The sequence below is a fragment of the Cololabis saira genome, chromosome 4 (genome assembly GCF_033807715.1).
Source record: "Cololabis saira isolate AMF1-May2022 chromosome 4, fColSai1.1, whole genome shotgun sequence".
NCBI classification, from domain to species: domain Eukaryota; kingdom Metazoa; phylum Chordata; class Actinopteri; order Beloniformes; family Belonidae; genus Cololabis; species Cololabis saira.
Genome location: NC_084590.1, coordinates 41,957,013 through 41,972,119, shown reverse-complemented (window position 1 = coordinate 41,972,119; position 15,107 = coordinate 41,957,013). Strand labels below are relative to the sequence as shown.

At 46.9% G+C, this 15,107-nt stretch overlaps 1 protein-coding gene across 1 annotated transcript in view; it reads left to right on the top strand.

Moving 5' to 3' along the window:
- The window catches only part of cdon (cell adhesion associated, oncogene regulated), a 46,074-nt gene that overhangs the window by 3,659 nt on the left and 27,308 nt on the right, over positions 1-15,107 (top strand). The window contains exons 2-7 of the mRNA XM_061719808.1: positions 4,985-5,124; positions 6,948-7,226; positions 7,700-7,846; positions 8,875-9,018; positions 9,727-10,014; positions 12,118-12,387. Of these exons, the coding sequence (XP_061575792.1) occupies positions 4,985-5,124; positions 6,948-7,226; positions 7,700-7,846; positions 8,875-9,018; positions 9,727-10,014; positions 12,118-12,387 (1,268 nt within the window). The remainder of the gene's footprint in view (positions 1-4,984; positions 5,125-6,947; positions 7,227-7,699; positions 7,847-8,874; positions 9,019-9,726; positions 10,015-12,117; positions 12,388-15,107) is intronic.

The following is a 15,107-nucleotide window of genomic DNA, read 5'->3' as shown; positions in this document are numbered from 1 at the left end:
TGGACTGCTGACGCTCTGTCCGTCAGCGCCGCCGACAGACGTGCAGACAATCGGGCTCTCTATGAAGATGTTGCTCCTCCGCCGTCACACTCAGTTCACTTTCTTGTTGCGAAGTCGAGGGGCCGGACTGATTGATGACACCTCCTAAATGCGGTACCGTCCTTTTAGCTGTCACAGGGAAACAAAAATGACCCTTCGTTCTCCTCCGAGCCGTGATCCTCATCTATCCCAGGCTCTAACTAACTCCCTCTCCCTCCTTCCAAGTCTATTCCCCCTTTTTTAATTACATCTAAGCTTTAATCAGACAGTTGGACGGCGGACTCAACCGGACTACCGCAGGAATCCCATAATGCTCCCTGATAGTCGCTTCCCTTCGAGAGGCCCATCCCAGGTTTCTGAGTGTTGGCAGACCTGGACGCCATTATCTGTGCGCCTCCCTCCCTCTCTGAGGCAGATAAATAGGGAGGAGAGAGGATTTGGGTCTTGGCAGTGAGTGTTTCACCTCCCTCTACCCCCATCTCCCTCTGCCCCTCCATTACCTCCCATCACTCAGTTTTGAATTATCTCCCATCTCTTTCTGTTGTGTGTTGCTGTGTGTGTGTGTGTGTCTGTGTCCGGTGTTCGCTCTCTCCGTGGATCTGAGGAATGTGTGCACGGCGGATCCTCTGTCAGTGAGATGTGGGGCGAGTGCAGACAGGTTCGGGGTAATGCATGTGAGTCAGCTTTGGTGCACGGGTCAGATTAGACTATCATACCAGAAAAGACTGGCTCGTCCTCTCACACCTCGCTGATCCAGCCCCTTGACGTCTCTTTCCTTAAGCCTCGCCGGGTTCTGGGTGTTTGTTGGTTTTTGTTGGGTACCGCTCCGGTATTGATCGCCGGTTTCAGCCTCTTGTTATCAAATTTGAGAGGCGCCTCGCCGTGTTTGCTTTCCTCAGCTGTGCGGTCTTGTGAAGCGGAGGCCCCCGCCGTCGCCGCAGCCAGCGGCGCCAGTTGTGACCTGTTTCTTTCCTCTGCCCCCTCAGCCCTTTGATGCCCCGCCGCATCGCTTTTGTCCCCGTTTACTCAACATGACGGGGATACGGGCCTGCCCCACATGGGGGACGATGGGGCTTTAAGTAGTTCCTACAGAGCGGAGGCCGGAGGAGACGTGCAGGTGCTCGGATCCCCTTTCCTCTCCCTGAGGGCGGCCTGTCGGCGTGTTTGTTTTCACCAGGAACCTCTCTGTCCATTCCTGTGTGTCGAGTTTTGTTCCCAAAGATGGATAAATAACAACACTAACCCCCATCAGCGCTGTTTCTGTATCGTGTGTTTTGAAAGAAGCACGGCAGAAAGTTTCTCTTGTTCTTCCTTTCACGAGTTTAAGCCGGGTGTCAGTCAAACTTTGGTTCAACCCCCCCCGACATCCACTAAATCTGAGCTTTTCCACTTGAACTCACTGACATCCACCTGGGTTATTTTCATAAACTGCCCCCGTGTCCGTCAACTTTCAGCTGCTGTGGTTTTTCCTGTCTTTTTTCTTCTTAAATGCAAGCTGTCTTTTAAATTCATGGCTTGTCGATCCCACCTCGAGAGTGGTCCCTGCGTCCACGGTGTAACTGCAAAACCAGAGTAACACTAGATCAGATTCACCATAAGGGGAAGAAATCTGGAGAAAGAAAGAGTCCCCCCCCCCCCCCCGCCCCCCCCCCCTGCCTCTTTAGTCAAGTCTGGAGTTTTGAAAAGGAGAGAGGGGGAGTGAGACACTGGGAGCCTTCACTTAATAGGGCTTTCCCTTTTGTCAGACGGCCACGGCAGCTTCTGTCAGCTCAGCAGGAAGCAGGATCCGTGTCACGGCGCGGCCGCTGCTGCCAGCATCGGGACCAGTCCCCGCGATGAAGGATGCGAGATACGCTGGCGGTGTCTGTCTCCGCTGAGGAACGAGGCCTCATGGTGGCGGATGTCACGGGGAAGCCAAACAGATAAGGAGCAGGAATGATGCCCGTGTGTTTCCTCGTTGCGCCAGATCCATCGGCCAGATAGGCAGCTGTGTATGTGTTTACACAAGAGCATCCAGAGTCGGGAAGACCGAAACAGGAGAAGAAAAAAAAAGATAGCTACAGAATCATCTCCGGTTTCTCACCGTTTGGTGTGCCGGTGTGGCCGCGCACGGCTGAGCATTGTTGCAGCCCCGTTGTTATTATTGTAATTATATATCATTATTCCAGTAGAGACAGAAAGATAGTTTCCACTGATGACATGAAGGTGGTGTTCGGGGCCTGTTGCGACTCGCGAGATGAAGAAAAGCCAGCCTGCAAGATGTGGGTTTGATGTGCCTGAGTGAGCATGCTCGCATCTGAACCTGAGAAGGAAATGCAAAGCACAAATACATATATGATGGTTTTTTTACCCCTCGTTTCCTGGTCCTGAGCAGAAAGTTATTATTGCTCCAAGATGAAGAGGCTCGTTTACATCAAGTCTGATGCTTCAGCTGCTAATGTTGGATGATTCTCCGTTATTATAATAACATATATATATAATAGTGATTAGAATGGTGAGCTGAGGTGACCTCTGGGGGCTGGTCCAAGGCCACCAGGCACCCGCTGGTTCGTCCTCTCCCTCTGCTCCTCCCTAACCTCCGACCTCGGGGTGAGAAGGGGGCGTGAGCCAGAAGCTGGAGGAGTTTATTATTTCCTGCCTCTTCTCTCCTCCACCTCCTCCTCCTCTTCAGGATGCCCTCTGAGAGCATGATGAAGAGGGCGAGACTGAATACGCAGACGGCGCTGCTGCAGCGAGGGGGTGCAGCCCCGACGTGTGAAACCAGCTCAAGAAGTGGGCAGTTCTGACACTTCAAGTCATGAGCATCATCGTTAAACCAGGTGGTGATCGGTTTTCTCGGTTTGGACGGCACATGTGGTTTTAATTTGCTTTTGCAGCAGAATATGATGCAGTGTGAGGATTTTTTTAAAGAAAAATCCAAACAATACTTCAGTTTCTGGTGTTTTTTCTGACTGACTTGCATTTTATGCTGCTGCGTCAAATCGTTGCCGTAGCAACGATGCAGCTGTGGACGTCTTTTCTGCGTCTGCATTGTGAGACCTGTTGCACAGTGTGCTGCTGGGATCTCCGTTAAAGTAGCCGTCGTCCAACACGCGTCGGTTGCTGCCTCCTTTCGGCCGCTGTCTGCGAGGAAGTTGGCAGGAAGACCCGGTCCTGGTCCCGGGTCTGGTTACAACACAGAAGCATAAACCACCTGCAAGTTTGAAAATTCGGTTGTCTTTTTACCCCCATGAGGGGCTGGACATCCGATGCGTTCCTCTTTTCATCTTATTTTACGTCCCGCTATGAAGCGACATGGTAAAAGTTATTGAAAGTCACATTTATGTGCTCGCCTGCAGCATGAATGATCTCATCTGGGCGTTGTGGTCCGATTATGTACATTATAGTACATTTTTGTTATTTACGTGGATGTTAAAGCTCCTACATATGCACCTCTGGGTGCCTCTGACAAACCTGACAAACTACTTGGCAATACACTTCTTTTCTGATTCTGATGAATTAGGGCTGGGCGATATATCGAGATTTTAATATATATCGATATATTTTCAAACGCGATATGGTACGAGACAATATCGTTTATATCGATTATTGAATTTTTTTTATTTTTTTTTTGCACAATTTTGATATAGCTTATTTTGTGACAAATTGACTTGAATGTTTTATTTGAGATTTGCACAAATGTTTTGTCATTTGCACAATTGTCAACCTCAGTGGAAAAGTCTGCCTGTTACTGTCTACATTGTATTAATTGTACAGTATATTTTAATTTCATTGTTATGCAGGAAAGGGATATTTGTTTTATTTTATTCAAGAAGCATTTTTATTCTATATATGCAGGCAGTTTATTTTTATTTCATTTGTTTTATACATTTTGATATTGTGCAGTCCTCTGTTAATAAAGGAACCTGTGTGACATTTGGCACGAGGCTTTGTATTAAAACTGACTGTTTTTTTAAGGGTTTGCCTCAAAAAAAAATGAAGCTAACAGAGATGCTATGCTATAATGCTTTGGGGGAAACCCCAATTAAGGCACAGAAAAAATATCAATATATATCGAGTATCGCCATTCAGAAAATATCGAGATATGACTTTTGGTCCATATCGTCCAGCCCTATGATGAATGACTTGTAGCCCTGTAGGACGGTTCAGTTGCAGCCTCTCTGCAGCCCGAGAGGAGCGAAACAACTATTGAAGTCAGAGAAGGAAGGTTAGAAACCTGTTCACCTTCTGCCATCCCACCCAAGCAACATGCTTTCTGTTTGCCCCCCCCCCCCCCCCCCAGCCCTTCCTCCAGTGTCTGCGAGCCACTGAAGCGCCACAGTGAATATCACAGCTGGACGGCCATTGTCCCCCCGGCCTCGGGCTCCGAGCCCGGTTACCAACCAGGAACCTGGGATCAAAGCTTACCCGGATTACTCTCCGAGGAAAAAGGGGGGAGGAGGCGCTGCTTTCACAGGGGGGTCGGGTTGAAAAGGATAGAGGAATGCTCCTAATTACGTGCCCTCCGCTCCTTTTCTGTCTCTCCGCTCAGCTCCTCTCTTGTTCCGCTGTGTGCGTCTGGTCTGCACTTCAGGCTACGCTGCACCTCTGAGGAGGCAACGCCGTGTGACAAGAGGGCGATATTAGGAGCGAGGCGACAGTCTCCCCGCCGCTACTTCATTAGCGGGAGACCCCGGCGGCCCGGCGGGGGGCGGAGGCCACTTTAGAGGGTGCGAAGAGGGGTCAGAGGAGAAGGTGGGAGGTGGAGATCAAGGACTGTGCAAAGAGGATGTGTCGTGGAGATTAGAGGGATTGTTGTACAGGATTCATTTGGAAACTAGCAGGTTTTCTCCTCCTGCTGGGATCCTCCTCCAGCTCGTTTCCAATGTTTATCCGCATCTCTTCTCACGTGGATGCTGTCGTGCCTCCCTGCTGATCTCTCTGTCTGTCTCCTCCTTGTCTGCAGGTTTTGGGAGCACACGAGTCCGTGCTGCACCTGGCAACACGGCCGCTGGCAGGGGTCAAAGTGCACCATGGACGGTGGCCTGAGGGTCCTCCTGTCCACTGTGCTGTGTCTCAGCCAGGCCCTGCTCATCAGCTGCTCATGTAAGTGCTTCCCCGGGCTCAGGGCCGCAGAGATGTCGGTGAATACACATCGGGAGCTGGGATTAGAAACCCCAACAGCCAGATAAACAAACCTCCCCATCGGGGGTTCACTGTAAACACCATCGCCCTGCAAAGACCTGCTGTTCCCCGTGTTTGAACATGAATTAATGCTTCATCACGTCTCTGCAAACAGCCGGTAGAAGCTGTTGTCTTGTATATTTTATATTTACTCTCGCCGCAGGTCACGTCCGCAGCCGCCGTCGAATGAGAACGCCGCCTGTCTGTTGCCAAGCCGGGGTTGTAACATAACATTTTTCTAAATCGGTCGTCGCCATCGGCAGAAATAGAGTCTATTATAACCTTTTTTTTTTCTTTTAACCGAAGGCAGAGTGGAGTTTTATTCAGTTATGTAATAATAACTGTCACAGCCGATGAAACGTGTCGTTAACATCGGGATAGCTGCGGGGACTCGCCGTCCAAGAACCGCAACTTTATCTCAGCGGTATCTGGTTCTGCTTTCAGGACGTCTGCAATAAATGTCATCATCTCAGTTGTAATGCCGTCGGAGGCCGTAATCACAGGCCCTGCAGCTCGCCGGCAGCCGCAGCGTCTCTGCTAGGCTGCTACACCGCACAGCAACCAGAGTTTTTACAACGTTGTGCTGATCCGGCGCAGGTGGCAGAGTCGGACAGGGGTCCGCTTTCAAGCTCGGATGAGGATGTGCAGAGAAACAACCGCATCTTTTTCCAGGAATTAGAGGAAATATTCGTGGAGATATTAATTCCATTAGTTTAAAAAGCTGTCGTAGGGATAAGAAGAGTAGAAATGAGGGTGAATATGATCATGACATGAATCAGACTTATGATTTTCAGCTTCCCTTTGGCTTTCAGCTGCATGGGAAGTGAATTATTGGGATGTTGAGACTAGGCGTTTGTTGAAAAAATCGATTTCCCAATTCTAAATCGATTCTCATATTAATTCCTAAAAATCGATTCATATGTCTAAGGATCGATTTTTTTTTAATTTTTTTTTTCTTTTTTTTTCTTTTATTTATGTATTTTTTTTTTTTTCATCATTACATTACAACTTTTGGTTATTTCTTTGTTTATCCCCAAAAAAGGAATGTTTTGTTGGACACAAGAATAACTGCTGCCATGTTTTTGCCTTTAAATATGTTTAAAGGTATGAAAACATTAAAGTGTTCAGTTATAATTGCATAGATTGTCTATATTTCATTACTTTATATAGTGTCTTGGGGTTACATTTGCAAAAAATGCTGAAAACCAAATGCTCAAAAATGAAAAACCAAAATATACCGAAAATGGAACAAATAAAAACGGAATGTGGGAAAAAATAAAACCGATTTCATCCGTCTCTGTTTCCTCCCTGGATCTGTTTGGTAATTCTGACCCACATGATGTTTCTGTTTCAGTTCTATCAGCATTCTGGAGCTGATTGGTCCTTACAGCATCATTAGCTGCAATACTTGCTGTTTAATCTCAATATAATACTAGTAGTAATATTTTGCATAACTACAGTCATATAATTCATGCAACAGCTCAAAAAACAGTTTTAATAACACTAACCCAAATCAATATCGGAATCGGATCGAATCAAATCTTGATAATCGATTCTGAATCTTAAGAATCGGAATCGAAATCGATTCCGATCATTTGAATTGATCCCCAGCCCTCGTTGAAACACATTTTTTTGTTCTATTTATGACAAATGGTTTCTGCAGGTCATGGATGGGTTTGCTCTGGTTGAATGGAAATGTATCTAATTTCTCCAACCATCCACGTGTTCTCTTGTCTTCTCTTCAGCTCAGTACCCCTCCTTCCGCTCTGAGCCGGCCGACCTGGTCCAGAGTCGAGGTTCTGCGGCCCGTCTGCAGTGCCTGGCCAGCCCTCCGTCGGCCGTCGTCTCCTGGCGTTTCCAGGGTCGTCCCCTGGAGCAAGGCACCTTGCCGGGGCTGGAGTTCCTCCAGGGATCCCTCACCATCTCGTCCCTGACGCCGGGCCACGCCGGCACCTACCAGTGCGTGGCACGCTTGGAGCACGGGCCGGCCGCGGCCAGCCGCCTGGCCCGCGTGGCCGTAGCAGGTACGGATACGCTCGTGTTGGCTTCAAAGAGCGCTGAAGAAAGGGAGGAAGCGGTCTGGAGAAGGGGAAGGCCGTTTAGCGAGTGTAAGCGCACACAAAGAGGGCCTGTCCCCGGCCGCAGGCCGCCGGGCGGCGGGGGGGGAAGGAAGCAGTCGGAGGTTCTGCTCGGGCAGCCGTCCAGATGCCTCTCCACGGGTCTCCTTAATGAGCTCGGGCCTTTCCTGTGTGTGAGTGTGTTGTGTTCCTGCCGGGATGCTGCTCGCGCTCCGACGCGGCGTCCAGAGGTCGACCCGGATCTGGAGCTGCTCTCCGCAACAATAAACAAGCCCAGCGATCCCATACCAGCGGCCCGGACGCACGGTCGCTCCGCTGCTGCTCCGCTGCTGCTCCGCTGCTGCTCCACTGCTGTTTCGCTGCTGCTCCGCTCAGATATTGAACCAAACCAACAGATTCTCTCGTCTCTGTCTGTGCAGAAATATGGGCGTACGAAGACGGCCAGCGGCGGTTTTTATCGGTGCAGGAAGGCGGCACGGCGCGTATCGAGTGTCCTCTGCCGCGCAGCGTCCCCCCCGCTCGTCCCAGGCTGAGAGTACGAGGTGACTGGATAGACGTCTCCACAGGTACGTCCGTCTCATAAATCTGTCCTATTCCAGGTGAAATGCAGTAACGTGTCTTGCAAGTAAAGTTGCTTTCGTCGGAAAACGAGACGAGACGCAACGAAAATGCTGGTTATGTGACGATAACGATAATTAAATTGATGTTAAATCGAAGCCGGGTGGTTGCAATATCGTAGAGGAATAGAAACAAGACTAAAATGTAGATTATGAAATAAAAACTCTGCTAAAACGTGTCTTCATTTTCGCTGACCAAAACGAAACGAAATGTTTTAACAAAGATCCTTAATGTCCATGTTTTCAGTAGTTTCTCTGGTTTAGTTCTGGGTGACGTTAGTCCTCAATCCCAGTCGCTGCAGCGGGGAATCAGATCCAGAAGATGCAGCTGCAGAGTTAGAGGCTGATGCCGTTAACGCAGAGCTCTAGGTTCACGTCAATTAAAAACAAAGTTAAATAGAGAAAAACGAGGAGATCTGCTCTGCGGCTGGAGAAGAAGAAGAACCATCTTTGGATACACTTTTCTACATAGACGTGGAAAAGAAAACCCAATGTGTCGTTGAAAAAGGAAAAGATGGGGAGAAATGCGGAAAAATAAATATGTTGTAAACTCAAATTAGTCATGAGTCTTCTGTATCTGGAATAAATGTATTCTTGAGTCTATAAGGTAACAATAATATAATAATAAGAAAACCTGGTTTGAATTGTAAAATGGGTTTGGCTGAATACAATCTTTGACTAAAACTAGACTAAAATGGACAATTCTGACTAAAATAAGACTAAAATGCTCAGACTTTTAGTCGACTGAAACTTGACACGATTAAAAGGAGAACGAACGTGACTAAAACTAATACAAACTAAAATGATAGCTTGACCCAAAGACAGGACTAAAATTAAAATTGAAACAGGCGGACAAAAACAACACTACTTGCAAGGCTTCGTAACGATGGACAACATTTGAGTTGAATTTCCAGATTGTTTCCTGGTGGTTGTAACGTTGGGTCCTCTATGTCCTTCCACGTTCCTCCGTCTGCTAGACGACTACCTGGTCCTTCCCTCCGGAAACCTGCAGATCCTCTCCGCCTTGGCCCGGCACCAGGGCATGTACAAGTGTGGAGCCATCAACCCCGTTACCGGGGAAACCGTGGTCCAGTCCCACGGCACCAAGCTGTCCGTCAGACGTGAGTGGGACCCGGTTGGAGCCGTGAGGGTCCATGTTTGTCATCTCCTCGTCAAACCGTCCTGTCTGTTCCTGTTTCCGATTTACTGAAAACTTGTGCTTTTGATTATTTTACCTCTTTTCTTATCATTTGATTTGCTATTTAAGCGTACTCTTTAATTAAATACTTATGATTTTTGAAAACCGTGCAAAGTTATGGATAAGCCCTGAATGCAGGTATTGTGACGTAGAGTTGTCAAATTGGTTTGATTCACCGCACGAATCAGCACAGATTACTTTTGTAATACTGTATTTGACCCGGCCTTTGTACGTTTTGACCGTATAGAAACATAATTCTCGTCAGTTGTGTGAAATAGGACCTGGAAACAGGCATTGTGGCATAGAATTGTTAAATTGGTTTAATTCACCGTATGAATTGTTACAGATTACTTTTGTAATACTGTATTTGACCCGGTCTTTGTACGTCTTGACCGTATAGAAACGTAATTCTTGCCATTTTAAGAATGTGAGATGTGTACTTGCTGTACTGGCCTTACTTTTTAACAACTTTTTTTAAAATTATTTTACCTCTTTTCTTATCATATAATTTCATTTATTTGTTATTTACTGTTCAATTGTGTCTTGCCACTTTTAATGTTGATGTAAAGCACTTTGAATTACCTTGTGTTGAATTGTGCTATACAAATAAACTTGCCCTGCCTTGTTTCAGATTCAAACGTTTCCGCCCCGGCGCGGATACTTTACCCCAGCGGCCCCGTGGCGTTGTCGCCGCGGCGGTTGCAGCCACTGACGCTGGAGTGCGTCGTCTCCGGAGGCGCCGCAGCGGCGAGCTGGCTCAAGAACGGGAGGGAGCTCATGCTCGAACCTTCTCACCGGCGGCGGCACAACAACCTGGTCTTCCCGAGGCTGGGGAGGGGCGACACAGGGCGCTACGCCTGCGCCGTGGAGACGGAGCGAGGGCTCGTCGCCAGCGCCGACTACACCGTGGACGTCCTCGGTGAGCAACACGCCCGTCAGCGGCGCCGGTTCGCGGCCAGAGGTGTCAAGTAACGAAGTACAAATACTTCGTTACCTTACTTAAAGCAGCACAACGTAACTTTCAGCTTTTCTGAGTTTGGCGGCATCTTCTGGACAAAAGCGGTAGTGCTTTACCAGAAAGAACACTACATTTCCCATGAGCACCAGCGCGTACTGCCAGAAAACTCCTGTCCCGTCGCTGCATTTGTTTTGATAGAAGACGGGGCGGACTTTTCTGTTTCACCCAGTGAACAGAAGGAACGCAAAAAAAAAGATGTTAAACTGCTGGAAAGGAACTGGAATTTACCAGATACCTTAAACAAGGAAGCCAGGGAGCAGTATATGGAGAAAATAATGATTATTAACGGTCTGGATCCATATAAATCCCTACTGAAGACCCATGTGTTTCAATAAATGTGTATAATAGTACAACATACAGTACATGTTTTGTATCCCTCTTACTTCTCTTTTCTTTTTTTTCACCGCTCTATTATGGTGAAGAGGCTCCGACTCCGAGGCGTGATTATTTTTGTTTTCCTCGTGAGATTATTTTTTCCTCTGCAGCTACAAATAAGAGTTAATATTTTTTCCTCAACAAACTAGTTTTATCTGAAGATTGGGGTTAATTGCACCGCAGAGAGCTGGCCAGCAACTGCGTTTAGCTGGCGAAGTGGGGAATAAAACCCGTGTTTTGATCCGACCCGGTCTGTGTGAGTGTTTGTGGTTTAAGGCTGTTTATGGTTCTGCGTTGAATCGACGCACACCTACGGCGTAGGGTACGCGGCGACACGCACCGTACGTGCGCGTCGCCACGTACCCTACGCCGTAGGTGTGCGTCGATTTAACGCAGCACCATAATTCAGGCTTTACTGTGTGGAAGCCGGTGTTTGGTCGTTACAGCCGCGATCCAAAGCGAGCCGACGGCTCTTTCACTCTTTTACTCTGTTATCTCAGATACTTGGTCTCCGTGGTTCTGCCTCCAAGCAGGAAACCGTTGAAAAGTTAAACCATTAGGATCTTTTCCCCACGTCTGTTATGTGGAGCTGCTGCAGCCGCAACGCAGCAACAGGTTCTGCTGAGCTCTGAGCTCCACGCCCCGCCCATTTTCGTCTCGACTGCGAATCGGGAAGGAGGGGGAAGTGACGTATGCCGTAAAGCAGTCAAAGTCGTAAAGATTTGTAGTTTTTTAGTGTGGCAGGGTTCCTACCATGCTCCTCAAAGTTACATAGTGCCAGTGAAGGTGATACAGACCCCTCAGACCATGACAGAGGTTCATTAAACCTGTTGGAAGTTGATGTACCATCACAATGATGATGATGAAATATGATATTAAGGTGGAAAAGTTACGTAGTGTCGCTTTAAGTAGAAATTTTGGTTATCTATACTTCACTGGAGTAATTATTTTTCAGACGACTTTTTACTTTTACTCCTTACATTTTCACACAATTATCTGTACTTTTTACTCCTTACATTTTAAAAACAGCCTCGTTACTCTATTTCATTTCGGCCTTTAAACAAAAACTATCCAGTTAAATTGCTCCATCCGGATAGAGTGAATTTGGTTGTGGTTGTTTCAGATGTTCTTGTCCAGTTTTGTTCTTACATCCGTTCCCTCAGATTCCTGCAACTAAACTTGGATGTACATTCCAATAAAGGTTAGGATAAATGATAACATGCCTCTGAAGTTTGACTTTTTGCACCATTACAATACTTATAGGCAACTAGTCATCATATCTGCTGCTCTCTGAAACACATGTTAATGCTCAATAGTACACATATATGCTTCTTTAATATATTTACATTATACTAAGATGCATTCATTTTCAATGGCTTTTGTCCTTAATGGCTTTTTTCCCCCTTACATTACTTTTACTTTTATACTTTAAGTAGTTTTGAAACCAGTACTTTTATACTTTTACTGCAGTAAAAAACTTGAGTTGATACTTCAACTTCTACAGGAGTATTTTTAAACTCTAGTATCTATACTTCTACCTGAGTAATGAATGTGAATACTGAAGACACCTCTGTTGGCGGCGCTGGTTGGCGGCGGATGGCGAGGCTGACGTCTCCCTCTCCTCCTCAGAGCCTGTCCTCATCACCGAGGGCCCCAGCGACCAGCGCGTGACCTCCGGCTCGTCCGCCCGCTTCACCTGCGTGTGGCTGGGGAACCCGGCGCCCAACGTCACCTGGCTGCTCAACGCCGAGCCCCTTCCCTCCTCGCACCGCTTCCAGGCCTCCGGGTCCTCGCTCGTCGTCACGGGCGTGACGTCACAGGATGGCGGCGTGTATCAGTGTCTGCTGGACAACGGGATCGGGTCGGCGCAGGCCAGCGGCGTCCTCACCACTCAGCCGGGTACGTGGGGATTTGTTCTTCACATTTAAGCTGGAAAGTTTTTGGCTGATTTATGAAACATTTAATTTTAATCTCGACCCGGTTTCACGTCTTAACCGACTCAACCTCCTTCAAAAGAGTTGGAACTGGTGTGCGGAGGTGGAGACTCCACCCGCTTAAAACCAGCTGACATTTAAAAACAAACTAACCATCAGGACTCATTTGTGGGAAGAAAATAAAAAAGACTTGAACACAAAATGTCAAAACAGAGAGAGAAGCCGCTTGTATGTTTTCTCAGGCTGCTTCTTCAAATTTGTTTCCTCTGTCAGATCAACAAAAACAGATCTTTCAGATGTTTTCACTTTACCAACTAAAATGGAAACAGGATGTGAGTCAAAGTCTGTGAGCTGAGCTTGTGTCAGTCGTGCAGACCTGGAGAGCGCTGAGGACGTCTACGGTACCGAGGGCGGAGCCTCCAGGTGTTTATCATACCGAGGGCGGAGCCTCCAGGTTAGGCCTGTGTTGAAAAAATCGATTTTCCGATTCTAAATCGATTCTCATATTAATTCCTAAAAATTGATTGTCTAAAGATCGATTTTTTTTTTTTAATTAAAAAAAAATAAAAAATGTCATCATTTTCCCCAGGTGAACTTTAATCCCAGTAGTCGGACACAGTTTGTCATGACACTTCTGAAAAATGCCAGGTGCTTCATGGCAATATGTGTGCGTGGTGACAGAATAAATTAGATAAGCTAAAATGATTTGTTTACTGCATGAACTGTTTCTTTCTTTTCTTGCACTTTAAATGGATATTGAAAGGCCTGTTTGAGTTATTTATTTCTTAGTTATTTCACAATAATTATTGTGAAATTATTATTTTACTAGTTATTTTACAGTCATATAATTCAGGCAACAGCTCAAAAAACATTTTAAATAACACTAAGCCAAATCAATATCGGATCGAATCAAATCGTGATTATCAATTCTGAATCTTAAGAATCGGAATCGAATCGATTCCTGACATTTGAATTGATACCCAGCCCTACTCCAGGAGCCCTACTTTACTGTAGCGAGGGCGGAGCCTCCAGGTGTTCACTGTATCAGGGGCGGAGCCTCCAGGAGCTTATGGTACTGAGGGCGGAGCCTCCAGGAGTTCCACTTTGTTGTGCAGCGCTGGAATGTTTCCAGGTCGTGTTTGAAGCGGCGAAGGCTTCTTACCAGATGTACAGTATCTGCAGGGTGTCCTTGCTTTGTGCGGCGGGAGAGGCCCGACCAAGGCCACCCCCCCCCCATCCGAGCCCTGAACTGAGCCCTGAACTGAGCCCTGAACTGAGCGTGAGCGTGAGAGCGAGCTCTGTGCTCACCGTCGGGGGAGAAGCCCCCGGACGCTGGAATGTAAGGAGTAGTCGTGGAGGGTTATGACGAGGACCAGACCACCCGGCTGTCAACATCGTACACAACTGCCTTTTATTTATTAACACATCACAACCCCCCCGCCAGGCTTCCCCCCAGCCTCCCCCTCATCCCTCCCCCGGCCCCCCCTGGACCCCGAGGCCCCATTCCCCGGCCCGTCCCTCCATCTTTCAAAGTGATTAACGCCCATCCAGGTACTAGATCCCCCCTCCACAGAGCACAGCAGGGAGAGATGTTTTAGCCACAGAGCACCTTCACACACAAACACAGAGAGCTGATAACCGGGACGCGCCCGTCGGAGGTAAACCTACCGCCCTCCGAGTGAGGTACCAGGCACGGCAGCTTATCCAGCGCCCGCCGCTCTCAGAGTAAACACCGTCAGCAACCTGGGAAGTCTGTTATTATAACGGATCGCGAGAACCAATCTGACATTATGTTTACTTTTCTGTTTGGTATTTCTTGTTTCCGTCACCGTGACAACGGCATGCCTTCATCTCTGGGCTTGATGCACCACGGGGGAGTTGTTTCCACACAGACACTTGTCTTCTTCTGAACGGCTGGAGTCGGTGGATGATCAGGGCGTTGAATGTCGTTTTATTTGTCACAACATTTCTTTCTATGCTTGACGGTAAAATATACAGTTTTTTCTGGACTATAAGCCGCTACTTTTTTCATAGGTTTTTAACCATGCAGTTTATACAAAGGTGCAGCTATTCTGTGGATTTTTCTTTCACCGCTCGGGGCGCTCTAACCAGAATTAGAATCAAAACTAAGACAAAATAAATGCAAAGAAGAATACGCTACTTCTTCTTTAGCAGATAGATTTCAAACAGATAAATAGATAGTTGCTGCCGTGTTAAAAGACACTGTTAGGAAAGGAATAGGTACAAACATGTACATCATTTACAGTTCAAAATCCTTCTGTACATGTAGTAATATCTAATCTAACAACATAAATATCTGTGGCTTGCATATCTTTTTTTTTTTAAATAGAGCGGATGCGGCTTGTATGCATCCATATCTATCCATATCTATATCTTTTTTTTAATTATTTTTTAAAAATTGAGTGGATGCAGCTTATATGCAGGTGCGGCTTATAGTCCAGAAAATACGGTAGTTTTATTTTATATTGACTTCTATAACTTGCTCCAACAACACATCAGCTCATGTGCTGCAAACATGAGAATCAGAATCATGTTTATTTTGCCAAGTCAGGTCAAACAAGACATGGAATTTGACTCGGCTCACTGTACAGTAAATAGACAAATGACGGCTCTTATTAACATATATACAATTTAAAAAAAAGCAAAAGGTGCAGCAGTATGAGG